At 36.6% G+C, this 17,499-nt stretch overlaps 1 protein-coding gene across 3 annotated transcripts in view; it reads right to left on the bottom strand.

The window, feature by feature from the left end:
* The window catches only part of mxd4 (MAX dimerization protein 4), a 34,741-nt gene extending 21,200 nt beyond the window's left edge, over positions 1 to 13,541 (bottom strand). The window contains exons 1-3 of one of the 3 annotated variants that reach the window (XM_067402608.1): positions 13,268 to 13,541; positions 12,723 to 12,819; positions 10,805 to 10,834 (exon numbers count right to left, since the gene is read on the bottom strand). In XM_067402608.1, coding sequence (XP_067258709.1) covers positions 10,805 to 10,834; positions 12,723 to 12,819; positions 13,268 to 13,331 — 191 coding nt within the window. In that variant the 5' untranslated portion in view covers positions 13,332 to 13,541. Of the gene's footprint in view, positions 1 to 10,804; positions 10,835 to 12,722; positions 12,823 to 13,267 lie in introns of all 3 variants that reach the window. The other 2 variants (XM_067402606.1, XM_067402609.1) reach the window with 2 other exon arrangements.
* Positions 13,542 to 17,499: the final 3,958 nt, after the last annotated feature.

The raw sequence follows: 17,499 nt of genomic DNA, 5'->3' as shown, positions 1-17,499 counted from the left end.
CTCGTGCTGTGTAAAAGCTGGCTTTCTTTGCCTGCACTTCCGGTGTGTGTGCCCTGAAAAGCATATGTTCGAACAGCATGTAAGTAAAATCTTTTTTAAAGTTTAAATGGGCAAAGCTTTAAAATGCATGCAAATAATAAACTTTCATAACAACAAAGAATTGCACATGAGCGTAACCATGTCTACCAGTATATACGCCCAACCCTACCACTACAGTGCTAAACTTGATGTGATTGTACATTGCTTTGTTGGGACTTGGGCATCAGTACTCCAAATAATAAAATGTGCACTGTAGCACAATACTATGATCTCTTGTGGATGTAGATAATGGAGACATTTTAATCATTCATGATCTAATATTGTGATAATTGCACACCCCTACATCAATGTTAATTCCATTTTCTAACGTCGATACGATACCTTGAAAAATATCTATATTCGATACCAGAGGGAAAACTGCTTTTTTTGTGTACTTTAGTTAAATAAATTACAAAATAGAAAATAGAATTTAAATAGACTAAAAAACTTTTCTGATTTTTATTTAGAAAAAAAGAGAAAAATGATGATCGAAAGAATCTAACACTTCAAACTTGAATATTCAACTATATTACATATATAAAAGTCTTTGTGACACTGGGTTGCAATAGCCTGCAACAGTTTTAGTCTAAAAAGCGTAACGGCTAATGCTAACGCTCCGGCTGTGGCGGTATCATAGACTGTAAAAAAAAAATATGATTTTACATTTCAAAACTGACTGTTTATCAGAATACTCTCCAAACCGGGCATTTTGACAATTTTGTGTGTATTTGACCGTTTAGGCGAGCAAATGAGTGAGGGTGGGTGTCAAACTGTCAATTCGCTGTCAGAGAGAAGAGAGAGTAAGAGGGAGTAACTGTTCTCAGTACTGCAGAAAAGGAGTATTGGAATCATTTCAGATATTTCAGTATATCAACATAACTGACAAATTGTGGCTAAACTAATGACTTGTGTTCAAATGCTGAATGTTTCAGACCAAGCCTTTGTACCTTCTCTTATACTACAAGATCCTGATGAGTCAGCAGAGTGAAGCAAATAAAAAAACAGAGAGAATGGAAAGAGCAGACATGAAGTAAGAGTGTGGTGGGTGTCTTCAGTCTCTGCTCTGTGTAACAGACAGGGTGAGAAGAGTACATGTGTCTTCACTCATGACATCAGCTCCACAGCAAGAAAAAAAACTTCCTGAAACCTAGATAAAACCCCCAAAGAAATCCAAAACTACAAACTTGATTATTCAAATATGATTTTTGCCATAATCGAGCACCCCTAGAACAAAGTCATATTTACATCTAAGAAACTCTAAATTTTTGATGCGCAAGATGCTTAATTGTGATGTTGGAACAGGCATGTCATTGCAGAAACCTACATAGAAATCTACATAGATCAATGAGCAGAAAGCAAGTCTTTGCTTCCGACTTGAAAGCGTGATATGCCACAATAATGAATACCAGACTCTGAGGTATAAGTTTCCCAGGTGCACTTGAAGGCATAAATATAGGTGGAAACAAGGTCTAAAACATTTTGTGATCTAATCACTAAAACCACATACAGGAATAGTCAAAAGTGCAAGTCACCACATCATATTTGTAGTGGAAACACTAATCGGTCCTCAATGCATCCCAGACAGCACTGAATAAACGTTTTCTCACAGCAACTCAATTCCATTCGATTTTTTTTTTTCTTTAAGAAAATGTATTTGTTGTTTATTTTCTCAATAACAGGCCAAACTGGCGTTAAACAAAAATTGCTGTAGCCATTTAAAATTAATGGTAACCACTGAATTTAATCATTATCCAAACAAAGATGCTACAAACAGAATTGTCTGACTTTAGATTTCTGAAATTATGGTACATAAGACACAACTGCACAAAACAAAAGCAGCAGACTGAATGCAAATACAAATTCACTCTCCAACAGTAGGTGGTGCTTATGGAACAGCAGCAATTGAGCATTTCCTTGGTTACTGCTGTACACAAAGCAGTGCTGCACTTATAAACTGGCATTATACCATAGACAGTAAAAGAAATGGACACAGCGACCCCATTGGAACTCAATTGAGTCAAGTGAAGCCCATTTTTAGCGATTTTTAGCACTTCCGTTTCTGACGCGCAGACTCACACTAAGCTTGATGACGTCCGCAACCTGTCTGACAGATGTAAATCTTCTAGTAGCTGTGCATGCAAACTGCCATCGTTAATCTTGCAGAGACGGCGAGCTTGAGCGGGGAGTTCTTTGGCGTGAGTGAGCAGGAGTAAGTATTCTGATTAATTATTTTGTATAGTATTTTAAAATGTAACGCCAGTACGCCATATTAAGATCATCTCCCCGATTGTCTGCGAGATTCTCCTCCTGACTGTATGGTAATTTCTCTACTGTGCGACAGAGAGTCGAGTGGTTATGACGCAATCGTTAGCTTATTTTTACAAAAACTGTTTCTACGGGGCCATAATGTAACATAGAAGGTAATGGAGCCCTTTATACATTGTTGTGTATCTTTGGAAATAAATAATGGACAAATGGAGTCTTTAAACGCCTCAGATGTAAAGTTATTCACTGTCAAAGTGACGCCAAAATGAATGGGAGTCAATGGGATGCTAACGCAAGTGAAGTTCTGATACAAGATGGCGGCACGCGGCCGACTTCAACTTCCGGTCGACTTCCTTGGGCACTGCATTATACAGAGGTAAGAGAAAAAGATAATGTCATCGAAACTTCTCTGAAAACAGGCAGTTCCCTTTAGAGATGCATTCATATAAACCCCCACCCCACCCCAATTCAATATTTATATTTTTCTTCCTATATTTCGAGCATTGCAAACAGTGAGCTTGTTGTGACTGGTACAGTATTTGCGCTGCTGGTGCGTCCGTTCTCCTCTTTACATACGTCTTCAGTGCGTTTCATCTCTGGCCTCTGTTAACATCATGTTTACAGACTTCATAATATTTCCACACAAATTACATTTTGGGAAATTGTTGTAATGGAGTTAGTGTGCAAATCAGGACTAGAGAACGACCAAAAAAAAAAAAAAAGAAAAGCAAAAACTGTCTGGTTCAAATTAGTGTTGTCAAGTACCCCCTTTCCACCAGCACGAACCAGGTGCTAGTTCAGAGCTAGTGCCAGGTCGGAGTTGGTTCAACTGACGAGCCTTCTAAGAACCTTTTTGTCTTTCCACAGGCTAGAGAGCCACCACAGAGCCAGGTCTTGCGTCACTGTATACGTCTCATATTTCACAGCAAAGCTAGCACTGCAGCGCCAAACACAAACACACCAGGCTCGTTTGAGATGCATCGGCTTCTCGCAAAGCGATTGGCGCATGACATCAAAGCTCCGCGAGAATGATCCAAAAGTACAAGGAGTCGTATGCTCCACAAACGCTCCTGCGGATCCGCGGCACGCGCCGAATCGGTCCGCGCTGCTCCGATGCATCTCGAACAAGCCTTCTATCAACAATTGCGGATGTTTCACTACTGCTGATGCTCATGGCTTTGCGAACCTACATCGGCATCCAAACACGGCTCGCCGTAATTTGTATAGACGGAGATTACGATCGAGCTGCTATTAGCTCGATTAGCTGCTATTTCAAAAATGGCGGTCAAAAGTTTCTTGTTGGTCACGGTAACCCCGCCCCCAGCCCCTGACGCAAGCGGTTCTTATTTCTAGCCCAGCAATGTTTTGGTTCTACTTAAGAACCACTTTTCCTGGTTCGGAGCTGGTGCTTTGTGTGTCGAAAGACAAAGAACTGATTTGAAACTAGGCTTTGGCCCCGAACCAGCACTCAAACTGCCTTGGTGGAAAAGGGGTAAAAAGTACCGACTTTGGTACCAAGTCCGTACTGAAATTTAAAAAATGTGCACTTTGAGCACTGTTGAGCGGATTCGTAAACACCTCTGATTGGCCATTGTGTTCACATGCTCATCGGATATGTCTGTGATTGCTTTGCTACAATGATCAACGCATGGGAGCGTTTGAAAGCACACAGAAGTGTTTGAAATGAAAGCATTTTGAAAGCGGGAGCACATGGATTTGAAAGCAGGTGTCTATCAGTGGACTGGTCCATGATAGACACCTGCTTTCAAATGTTTCTGTGTGTATCTGTGTAAGCGTGTCATTGCGCGCAGGGCTTGACATTAACTTTTTTGCTCACCAGCCACTGTGGCTAGTGGTTTTCCAAAGTTACTAGCCACTCAGCATTTTCACTGTCCACAATTTTGCTCTATGTATGGGTGGGCAAGGGGTGGGTAATATGACCATAATATGATAAATTTTATAATTGTATAAGTTATTTTTGTTAGGCTATATAAAAAGAACAAAGAAGCAAATTAGCAAATTACAAATACAATAGAATTGTGATCGGAACGAGCTTAGCTACCTTTCATTTGACTGTAGGCTGAAATTATATTCAACCCGCCAAAGTGGCTGGTGGGAGTGGCTGTCTTACCCGCCACAGCTGAAATCTACCCGCATTTGGCGGGTGTTAATGTCAAGCCCTGATTGCGCGTCATAAGAGTGTCATTGATGACTATTTACAACATGTTTTTGAAGCTTTGATCATTGAAGCCAATCACAAACATATCCGATGAGCATGTGAACACAATGGCCAATCAGATGTGTTAATGAATCCACTCAACAGTGCTCAAAGCATCACATTTTTAAAAATTCTGTACCGACTCGATAACGATTTATGGCTGGTCAACCGGTGCATCTCTAGCTTTGATAACAAGCACTAAATGCACTTCCCATCTGAAATGTAAAATGTCAAAAATTAATTATCTGTGCAGCACTGAATCCTGGTCAAAGCCTGTCTATAGTTTTGCATGAGTTTCACTTAAATCACCATAGAGAGATTGTGTGTGCACTACAGCCTGCTGCAGAGGCTAGAAAACACTGGATAGTGAAGAGTGGATCAATTGGATGAGCCACTTAAAAACACAGCAAAGGCCATAAAACCTGAACTACACTGAACATCTGAACTACACAGAGAATTTTTTTTAACTCTAAAATGCTAATCTGGTAGACATATCTCACAGCTAGACATGAAAAAACTGAAAGGAAGAAGTCTAGTTTATGTTTATTACCAATAGTGGCTCTGATATTAGAGAAAACCCTGACCTTGTTTGCCTTCAGTTATTCTGAGAGATGACATAATCAAGGATAATAATAACTCTAAAGGCAGTGTTTCTCAACTCCAGTCCTGAGGGCCCACCTACCAAAATGTTTTAAATGTCTTACTAATAAAAACACCTGATTCAACTCATCAGCTTTTCAGTGTGTTAAGAGACATCCAGAGTTCACTGATCACATGATGAGAGTAAGTGTCGAGATGACTGACAAGAACATGGCAGAGGATTCGTTGCACAACAGAGCCTAAGAGACGATTTTTCTAGTCATGTATTTCCTCATTGAGGATTTCTTAAAAATTGTGTAAAAATCTCATCTCGTCTCATGAGCTAACTCGACTTGTCACACCTCTACAACTTATATTTGCACAAAATCATGCACAGATTAACTTGTAGTACATAGTCAGACTCAGAACGTGTAACTCCTGCTGTGAATTCGCCCTCCCCGCAAAAAAACTGAAACACAACAACTAAACCCAGAATTTACAACTTTTTATTACAATAGTGTATACAATTATAATATTATATATATGGCAATCCCAATCATAATGTTTTGCAATGTTTTTTGAGCGTACGCGCTGAAGGTACAATGAAGCGCTGCTAGCGTGTTATTGACTCAATGAAATGTATACGAGATTAATCATATATTTATACTACATAAACTTAATATTACGGCTTATACAGTGCACAGCATAAATGAGTACATCCTGAACAAATACAAATATAAAATATGTATTTTCTTTATGATCACTAATACAATTAATGGAAAGATGGCAAAACTAAAATATATTAAACATACATAAAAAACTGAGAAATATATGTCATTAATAGCCATAAGTAAATTAGCCAATTTTGTTTAAATTAAGGATTGCAGAAATGAGTACACCCTAGATTTAATTCAACAAATGTATAATATTCTAGTACTTAGTATGCCCTTCATAATTTTGAATATACTGCTCTGACCCTTCTTTGCACGGAGTGAACAAGTTCATGACAAATTGTCACATCTGTCCTGCTTAACTCCTGGATGATGTGCTCCTTAAATGCCCTGATCTTTAATAGGGAGTGTTGCTCATCTCTATAGAATCCCCCACAGGTGCTCAAGAGTGTTAAGATTGAGAGCAATACATTTCCACAGAAGGTTTTCACCTTGGGAGAATGCATATCCTCATTGTCATGTTGAAAAAATGCCCAACAATGCAGGGAATGAGGAAAGGGTAACATCTTCTGTTTCAAGTCTGTGTATTAAATTACACAGTGGTGTGGGAATTCATGACAGCATTGATAAAGCACAACTCCCTCACACCTTCAGCACTCATACAGCCCTATATAAGAGCTTTACCACTGAACTTTACTGTGGGAACCAGGCACTTCTCACTGTACTCCTCCTCTAGCAACACCATAACATTTTGGATCCTGTTAGATCCAAAATGATTGATTTGGTCTCATGAGACCAGAGTACTGATTCCCAGAATCTATATTTTGTAAATATGGGCTTTGGAAATGGCTAACTGACTTTATTGTGCTCTGGCTACAGTAATGATATTTACTAGTTGTTGTTCCAGTTAGAACAACAACTATGCATGTCATTTCTGCAGGCTGCATCTTACTCTGTGAGATAAACAGTCACTCTTTTCATAGCTTTTGCTGGCTCTGAGACACTCGCTTGGTATTTCTCCTGCACTCTGTCCAGCAAAAAAATCCCTCATCACTAAATGAAAGCTTAAAATGAAGGCCTGATTTTTTCAGGGGCCTTGACACAAGTCCATTGTTTTTGAATTTCTGTTACTTTTGCTATATTTTCCACACTTAAAACAATGATTTGGTAATCCTCTTGTAGCACTGTCTTCTTTTGTGCTAAGAAATAAGTCTCCTGACAGTTCTCTCCCAAGTGCTTCCATTGTTGTCAGCATTAAGTCTGAGAATGATTCAGTGGGCTATATAACACTTTTAATTGTCAAGAAATTACTTATCTTTAAATGTTTTGGTTCAACATACTTACCCTTTGATCAAACATTGCCTTAAACTTACACCAGAACATTTTTATTATGTTTTATTTAGTAACTTTTAGGAGGGTGTACTAATTTTTTTCTACACAACATTTTATCACCTTGATAAGAAAATCTTATTTTCCTGAATAATTTTGACATGCTTCTTAGGTAATTGATTAAGCAGACTTGCTAGTCATTAAGGTGTAACTCCGTGTACATGTTCTTTCCGGAACAATGCACTGAAACACGGGCACACAAAGAATTCACAACATTCTTTTACAGTCGAATTCTCCTTATAATTTTACGTAGCCTATAGGACAGATTTGTGCTGCACATGTTGCACTTAACCCAACTTCCTTTTCGAAGTAAATCATAATAAGCAATTCAAAACCATCATGGCACACAGCACGTATCTGAAGTGTCTCAGCTGAAGGAAATAATCCATTATCTATCGGCTTTAATGTATCGGTCTAATTTTCTTAGCAGATCGATAACAATAACATTAAAAATGACTATTTATCAGTCGATGCGATATGTTGGCCAATATATTGTGCATCCCTAGTCTTCTTTTGTTTGCTTTTTTACATTACAGTAGGTCTTAATATATAAGCCGTCTGTCTCATTAATGTTAATCAAACAATAAAAGAAAAAGAGGGAATCACTAACTTCTCTTGATTGAACTACTTTTGTAGTTTTAATAATGCATGATTATTCATTTTTCTTGTCTTGAATGCTTCTGTTTAGCTGTAAAATGAAAAAAAGTGAAGCACTGTTAACTTAATTTGTTTCTTTCTTATATTTGTTCTACTGTTTATTTGGATTTTTGTTCTCATTTTTAATAACAAAGGCAAAATACCCAAAAAATTGCTATATTGTGATATAGTAAATATTATTAAGAAAATAACTGGAGGAAAACATGCATCGAGAATCATTTTATAATCGAATTGTCACCCTCTGAATCGTAATCTAATCAAATCGTAATGCAAGTGAAGATTCACACCTCTAGTCACAATAACGCATTTGGTGATTGGTCAAAACATCCCGCGCAATGCATTGTGGTATCATGGAGAAAAAAGTTTAATATATATTTTCCCTATAGATATGGGCTTTGACTTTACCAGTGATTTTAGCATTTACCTATGGTTGCTAGGTGATTTTGTTTTGGAACCTTCAGAAAACTTTAACTAGTCCAGAAATTACTTCCTCAAATGTCCACATCACATTGTGAAATATTAGCATAATCCCCACCCAAAGGCATACGCAAAGAAAGCAGATGAGGCTTCATGTCGTGGAGACGATGTGGGTTTGCACATGATCTGTGCATTAAGTCTTGGAGTACAAATGCAAAAAAATAAAAAATAAAATAGACCTGCCACTTTTTTCAACTTTTATCTAATTACTAACAGTCACTCACTATTTATTTTTTTTTTTTACATATAAATTAAATAAATACAAAATCATTCTAAGCACTTTGTTTCATGATCTGTCCTAACAGTGATTGTATTTTATTTCCTTAATAAATAGGATAAGTAATATTACAAACTTTTTTGCATTTATTTTGGATTTATTGTCAGTACTGGGCTCACAGTTCACACGGGTAGGGCACTTTGTACTGTGTGCATGGATGACCCTGTTCATCTGCCGCCACCAAAGACCTTTTTTCACCCAGGAAAAACTCTGATATTTAAGTACTGAGTAATATTACAATAAACAACATTACAACATATACTTACTATAGGGTTAGGGTTAGGATTAGGGTTTGGTTTAGGGTTAGTTATAGTTGCGTGTAATTAATTTACTGTCATTACTATAGGATGGACACTGTAAAATAAAGTTTTAGCAAACAATCTCAGTATCAAATCAATTATGTCTGCACATCATAATCGAACAACAATCTCTAGCCATGACTATTTTCACAATATAGCATGGCCTCTGGCACCTTTTTGCTTAATAATTACCTTTTACAGCATTAACTAATAATTTGATCCCCCTACACAGAGGTACAGTAACAGGAAGTTGCATGACATTGGAATGTTTTTCTCCTTTGTATTTCTATATGTCCCTTTAAAAATGTCATAAACCTGCCCATATGGTTTTCCTGTTTTTTTTTTCCCTGGTACTCTGCCTAGTGTTGTCGATAGTTCAGAAGCTCTATTCTGAGGAAGGACATGACTGAACATATTTCTCACCAAGCAGCAGTAATCAATTCCTCAAACTTAAGCATGTGACTGGCAAACTCCAAGATATCAGCACAAGGGACACAATTCTCACACAAACAGACCCAATTTCTGGCACAAACACAAACAGCATAAAAATGTCTGTCACATTGTAATTTGTTTATTTTCTTATTTAGCAAACCTTATCCTTAACTATCACCTCACCTTCAGGGGCTTTTTCACTCAGCCAATTTTTTTTACAACAATTTTTACCAAATTTCCTCACAAAAGTAGTAAAGCCTCTATTCCAATGGCATATATTCAAAAAAGCCAACCCGTTCTCATTCCCAATCCCAAGGCTTCCAATAATGATGCCCCAAAAATCATGCCACAAAATATCATGTGATAACAAAATGATGCCAATACAATTTCATGGTGATAATATTCACATGCTTTTTGAATCAGTATATTGACAACAAATATTTCACACTGAATGCAGTTTTAGCAGCAGCATCTCAATAAAAATGCTAAAGGGCAACTTTGGCTCCTGTGTAATGAAACAAACATAATTTATGAACCATAACTTGCCAAATTGGGCATTAAGGCCACATCCACACGAAGCCAGAGCTTTCCCTATCCAATTTTTCCTTGTCTCAAAAAATATCTGCGTACACAATAAACACTGAAATTGACTCTAAACGATATAGTATACATGCTAGATCAGTATGTGGCGCTCTAATTCTGCCACAGAGATACACTAAAAACGGAGAATAAGACTTGGAGCATGCGCATAAACCTTGCACACTGTATACAAACTTCAGTAAAGCTTAGAAATAAAGCTTTATTTTAGTAAAGCTAATAGGCTCTGTAGCTTCTGCGGCAAGAACACAAGCATGTAGTATGCTATTGTAGTTGTTGTTGCTGTTACGTGAAGTAGCAGTGTCTGACTCGGGTCGAGACGTGGGGTGATGAAATCATCGTTTCACAAAACATACGGATTGGCTGTAGACACACAAATGCAAAGGTGTCATTTTCAGGTTTATCCACTCTGGGACCCGGTTTCAAAAAAATATCGGTTTCAGGCTACCACAACGCCGGATCCGTCTGGACGAAAGGCCTATACGATACAAAATGTTTGCATACAGCTAAACGCATGTCCGTGTAGACGGGCTCTAAGTTGATCATGGTTGATTATCATGTTTTGTTGTGTCCGTTGTGCAGCACTTTGGTCAGCGTTTATGTTGTTTTAAGGTGCTATATAAATAAACTTGACCTTATCAATGACATTTGGAGGATTAGTGAATGTTCATTTCAAACCCTGCTCATCTTTTATAAAAATGTAATTCATTACTACAAGACACTGGCTTTTAAAACCATTATTATATCCACAATTATAAGCCACAAGCTTTGGATGGTTCCTTCAGATAAAACTCTTAAAGCCTTCTTAAAGGCATTTCTTAAATGACAGTTCATATGAATTACAGGATATCAGAAATGTTCTTACCTGTGTTTTTCCAGCTCATTGTGTGATGACCTGAACAGGAAATAAATAGAAACACAGATGAGTTTGTTTATGTAAAAATATGTACTATTAATAATAATAATAATAAATTATGAATAAATTATTAAATTAGTAATTAGAACACTGACTTTACACAAAAAAAAGTACACTGACTATTCACTTAAGCATGTAAAAAGGGGCAGAAGTGGAGAACTCTGTAGCTCTGAACAACTGCCATAGGATGTTTTTTTCTAATGATAGAGTGATGCTGTTACAATCTACTGTAACAAAATAAAGTGATGTGAAATAGTGATGTTCTCTAAGTAATGATGTGTACAAAAGGAGCATCAAAGAGCTGCATTTGTCTGTTAGCACACATATGCACACATTGTTTGGCACTCAGGCAAGATGTCGTTCATTGTGAAAGAACAAAAATGCCCTTGTTGTCACGTGTTAAGTATAAATATTCAATAAATTATCAATGCACCCGAAGAAGGTAATGCAATTCATTTTGAGTTTAAATGAATCTATGAATAAATTAATGAATGAATTATGCTTTTGATGCTCCCTGGACCCTTCACACACCACATGCTCTGAATTCTATATTATAGACAAAACACAATAATTTTGCATTCCCTTACTGTGTCTATTAGGCCAATATCACTGTAAGTAAAGCGCTAACAGCATGCACTCAATGACGCAGAGGAAATCCAGCACGCTACAACGAATTGCTATTTTAGTCCAGGGTATGAATACTGGGGTGTACGAAAGGGCAATTACACTTTCTCCAAATAAACAAACAAAACAGAGAGATTACAGTGAATGCAAGAAAAATATTATATATATATATGGGTCATAGGATCAGTTGTTTGTTGCATGTCGAAGCTGGAGTGTGCACTTTCTGCACCACTAGCATCATCATGTGGGACTGCAAAAATAATGATTTCACCTCTCCTTAAATATGGAGGTATCCCTGAGTATGCATAATGAAATTAATGCAAATGACAGCAGTGTGGCTGCAAAGCAAAAGATGCAATAAGCTATGTTCATAATAAAAACATCAGCATGACTACAAATACAGGCACAAGGCTGCAGAATACATGGTGTTGGGGGGGGGGACTTTAACATTATACTACTGAAAGCCCACAATTTCATCAGATGCAAGTTTTGGTAAAAAGTAAAACAAAAACAAAAAAAATAATTCCAGATTGCCCTCTTTCAGTGCTTTCTATGCTTGTGTGGGGGAAGGGCAGCACACTAGGCTCCTGCTGTTTTGCTTTGACATTGCAAGGAAAGGGGCTATGCAGCAAAACAGATCCAGGGGTCAAAGCTCTCCAGCAGCTGACTTGGGTCTATTCACACCACACCCAACAGTGAGAGTTTAACCACACCTAAAGTACACTACTACAAGCAAACTATCTTGAGATATGCATGTGTTACAATAATGCTCATATTTAATAAAGTCAATAAAATGCCAACTTGTGAGCAAAAAACATTACTTCTGAAGTTACTGTTTGTTTTCACTGTACAAGAATGCATGATCAAAAAATGTTTGACAAATTTTAAGCATGCAAACTTTATTTGAAACAAGTATTATATAATCTGAAGTATATATACATTTTCAGCTACTTCAAGCATTTATGACAAAATACCTAACACGTAATGACGTTGGCAGTTGTGTTTAAATAACAAAAAGTTTTGGTTAATGAAATATATGGTACTTTTACATGAAAATGATTAAGTAAAGTGAAATGACAGCAGTGGAAAAGGGAAAGCAGCAGCAGAAAGTTGACGCTGTACGCGTGGCAATGTTTATACACAGCCAAGCCCATCAACAAAAATGGCGATTACATGTAGAATAAACATTGTTTAAATGTATCCATCCATTAATATAGCAATGTCCTTGTATTGATGCATTTACCTATTGTTGTGGTTTTTTCTTGAAATGGGAGAAGATTTAGTTTTCTTTCTGGAAAAGTCGCTATCGTACGGCAAAACAGACGCATAACCGTGTTCAGCTTCTAGTGAGAAAGTAAACAAAACCAGCATTAAATACAGACTTGTGTGATTCAGTGGAAAAAAAATAGACGGTTAGAAAGTTAGAGACTAATATGTTTTCATGTCAAGACGTTTAAAAAAAATGGACGAATTGTGCTTCTATCAACTTACTGTAAAGCAAACACCCCCTCTCCCCCAGGTTACATTTGACGGAAAATTAAAACGAATCAACATTTTAAGAGAGGCTGGGACGAATGACATGCATGTAAGTCATCTTATCCCGATAAATGAATATTTATAGACTTCAGCAACTCACAGTAACAAGACGTCATCGTCCTTTGGGGCTTGAATTAAACTACACTTGATCAGCCGGCAGGTTTATAAGTGGCATTAGACCCCAAAAACGAAATATTGCAAATAACGTTACATAGAATGTTTTTAGTTGACCACACAGACATCATGATATACCTCTGTCTCTTCTTTCCAAATATTCTGCTGCCTCAAGAAGAAGTAGAAGAGAATTAAGTTCCATCCTGGTGTATTTACAGAAATTAAAACAAAACAAAAAACGTATTTACACTGTTTAACAACAAATTTAAAACAAATGGAGGAAACAAAAACAAAACAAATAAACAAAAAAAGTGATGACGCTCGATTTGAACAGTTCAATTCCGAGTCGTAGAGACTCTCGACTAAAATTAATGCAGACTGCACGTAAACTAAAATCTGGATATCGATTGATGGCTTCTTCGACCAATCAGATAACAGAAAAGTATGAAAGGCGGAACTTAAAAACATTTGTATCCAATCAAAGACTCCAAAAAGAGAAGTTCACAGGAAAGATGTTGACACATTGCGAAATGTCATATGATTGGTTAGTCAGTGATAGTAACAGGATTGAAGCCATGCCCTAGCAACAGTACTTGTGACTCAACCCCTAAATCGCTCATTGGTCTGACGTACCCAGTACTAGCTGCTGATTGGCCAAAGAAATACTGGGCGTGTTTTCTTATAACCTCGTTTACTGAACTATGCTGGCAGTGGTAAAGTTGTCTCTGGAAGAACTCAGCGAAAGGAAATGTTTTTGAAAATCAAGTTTCTGATCGTTTACTGAGACACTAACACATTAAAGTATTATTGCAACTCATTGATTCACGTTTAAAAATAAAATGTAAACTAGCTTTTATTTTTTAATTAAATGAAACCATCAAAGTTGGCTGATACCCACTGATCACTTCACAGAAATGAAGCAAAGGGCGCGGTCGACTCTGAAATGGTCATCCGTGTACTATTTCTTTCAAAGTGGTAACTTTCCTGAGGTTCAAAGCAGGCCATAACAAGGACATTTTATTTCTCAGATTAAGTGTTAGGGAAAAAATATTTATATACTGTGTGTATATTTATAATGTTTGCTTAACAATTTGCAACAAATATTTTTTTATATGTTTTTAACTATTTGCAAAAAAGAAATGGCTATAGGCCTAATACAATCCCATGACAACATATCACAAAAATCTGATAGCTATCACAAGTTTTTCTTGTATTTTTTTCCTAGCAAGAACTTGGTGTACTTATTGATACTTTAACAGAAATTCCAAAACAACAGTTTTCAAAACTAAATGTTTAATTTGCACGTCATAAAAAACACATGTATTTTATTAATTTCTCCAGGCTTTTAAAATGAGACAACAGAAGGAATACGAGTTAACTTAATTATGTTACCACATTTACTTGTTTATTTTTTTATTAAATAAGCAGTTCACCCAAAATTCTGCCATTATTTACTCACTATCATGTTGTTTATAAAAGAATCATGGTTATGGTTTTATGAACCGTATCAACTGCTTTATCAGACTCAAAATAATGATTAGGCCTAAGTCATTTCTGCCAAGGTGAGCTATAGGGTTTTAGTGAATACAAGAGCTACCTCATTAAATATTGTCTTTTGTGTTCCTCGGGATTAAAAATCATACCGTTTTGAAATGACACGAAGTTGAACATATAATGACAGATTATTCATTTTGGCTGAACTGGCCTATTCCTTTTAACAATATATTCCTTTAGGGAAGAAAGCGTATAAATATTGAGCTGAGGTGTTATCATCTATAATTATCATAGATCAGTGGAAAGGGTCAGTAAACACAGTATTTTTTAGACTTAGAAATGAGAGAGGGGAAAGAAGCCCGAGAGAAACAAGGAGAAGAATGAGACAGAAAGCAGAAATTGCTGGCCTCTGCTCACTCTGTGGACAAAAAAAAAAAAAAAACCAAAAAAACACAGCTGTTTCTAATTGGTAACTCGGCACCGACTGCTGACCTACATTCTGCTTGAGATTCTGAGCTCAGCAAAGGAAAGAGGGAGGGAAAATAAGACAACACAGCGGTGAAGAAAGATGAGCATTGGTTTGTGGAGGAGCTGAATAGGAGGTGACAGGAAAATATAAAATAATACAATTATTTGTCTTAATTATTTGTATAGAAATGATCTTAAATCAAGACAACAAGGTTGGCTGGTTAGTATGGGCAGTTAGATAGCACACTCCAACAGGTATTACAGTTCTCCTGGACACACTGGTCAGCTCGCCCGTGTTTGAAAGCCTTTATACAGCCCTGCATGGAGCTCAAATGCCCATATGGTTAATCCAGCCCTGTGTTTGTCATCTGTTATCCAAACATGCTTCATTTCAGTGCAATCACAAAATAAAATGCAATCAAACCAGCCACTGTTACTGTAAGGGAAATATTATTTTCTTATGTGTATCACTTTACCACTTCTTATACATGATTAATGTTGTTCATTTTGCATGAGGTACAGAGGTTACTGTAAACTGAAAGATACATTTGGTTTTGAATGAGCACTTGGTTCTAAGAACAGTCTGCAGTTTGTCGCTGAAAGAAGGATGTTTATCATTTACAGTATATGTGCTTTATGCTTAAGTTTTAGCTTTTTTAGATTTTATATACTGTTTGTTTTTACATATATACATGTGTGTGTGTTTCTCTCCCTCTCACATGTTTCTAATCTAATCTGCTTTCTAGCCAAATACTGTGAAACAGGAACTATCGAACAATACTTCTTTCTGTAGTCAAGGTCATAGTATGCCTTGGAAGAGCCTACTGAGTCAGATAAAATGTTTCCAAATAAAAATTATTTACATGCATCATAATATAACGAGATGGTGAGGAAGACCAAGGCAGATAAAGATGAACCAGAAGCGTATATGGTAAAAGAAAGTAGGAGGCCTTATGATAATCTCTTTGTTTGTTTGTTTGTATCAATCCAATCAAGTTTGAAAGTCTTTGTTCAGTGATAAGTGAGTGTATGATTTTACTGAATAAATACTCACACATACAAAGTTCTGTTTGGTAGCTCTCTGCAGAGAATAAAGCTCTTTGTTTTTTTTTTTGTTTTTTTAATATTGTGTCAAGCAAGATACAAACCTCTGACTGTTCAAGGGATAGTTAACCCAAAATTGTTATTGTTGTTTTGGACCCCATCAAATTTTATTATGTTTTCAAAATGTCTTCTTTTTTATTCCACAGTAACAGGTTTATAACAACATGAGATAAAATGATCATAGAATTTTCATTTTTGGGTGAAATATCCGTTCAAAACAAGAAATACTCCTCTCATTTAAAAATCGACCAAATGTTTGAGTGGTTGTGTGAATGATTTTTTTTAAAGCACCAAAATATATTGCTATGCTATTCTTGGGATGTCTAGTTGAGGTCATGCCAAATATCAGTCAGATTAAGGTCACAACTGGGCCACTCCAAAAGGCATATTTTCTTTTTTATAAAGCCATTATGTTGTTGATTTACTCTTCTGCTATTGGTTGTTGCCCTGTCACATCACCCAAATTCTGTTGAGCTTCAATAGGTGGTCAAGATGGCTTCCTAGAAAATGGCTTATTCTCCCAAACCATAATGGCCTTCCAACCATATTTTAGAGTTGGGATGAGGTTTTGATTTTTATTATTTATTTATTTAGTTTTTTAGTTAGTGTGCTCCCACTAAACACTCTTCTTGTTTAGTGTTTCTGTAAACATATAAACATAGATATTAGCAAGTCTTCACAGAAAGTCTGCACTGTGCTCTTGCAGTCATCTTTGCAGGACGCCCACTCGTAGAGAGAGAAGCAACAATAGGCCTACTGCACTTTCTCTATTTTTAGACTATTAGTCTTACTGTGGACTGATGAACATCAAGGCTTTTAAAGATACTCTGTAACCCTTTATGAACGTGTTCTGAGAACTCTTTTGTTAGACACATGGTTCACATAAGGCTATGCTTCTCACAGATAGCAAACTAAAATATGTGTTTCACAGTGCTGAATACCTGCAGTCTCACCTCATTGATTGAACTCCAGGTTAGATGACTCCTGATTCAATTTAGCTTTTGGAGAAGTCATTACCCTTTTTTACATTACATATTTTTTTTCCACCATACACTGTTCGCACCGTGGGTTCAATAAAAACATGAAAACACATTGTGTGGTGGTATGTGCAGACTGTTTTGGCTGTTCTTGCGACTTTAAGATCATTTTATGACTAATTTCTGCAGAAACCAGGTCAATCGAAAGGGTTGCTAGGGTATTGTTTTGTAACCATGCAAAGAAAGGTTAGGGGGTTATTTTTTTGTATAGGCATCCCTATTGAAAAAAGAAAAAAAAAAAAAAGCATATGTTGGTTAGGTATGTTT

Source organism: Chanodichthys erythropterus, chromosome 12 (genome assembly GCF_024489055.1).
Source record: "Chanodichthys erythropterus isolate Z2021 chromosome 12, ASM2448905v1, whole genome shotgun sequence".
Taxonomy (NCBI): Eukaryota; Metazoa; Chordata; class Actinopteri; order Cypriniformes; family Xenocyprididae; genus Chanodichthys; species Chanodichthys erythropterus.
Note: the sequence above shows the minus strand (reverse complement) of the source record. Positions and strands in the feature narration are given on the sequence as shown.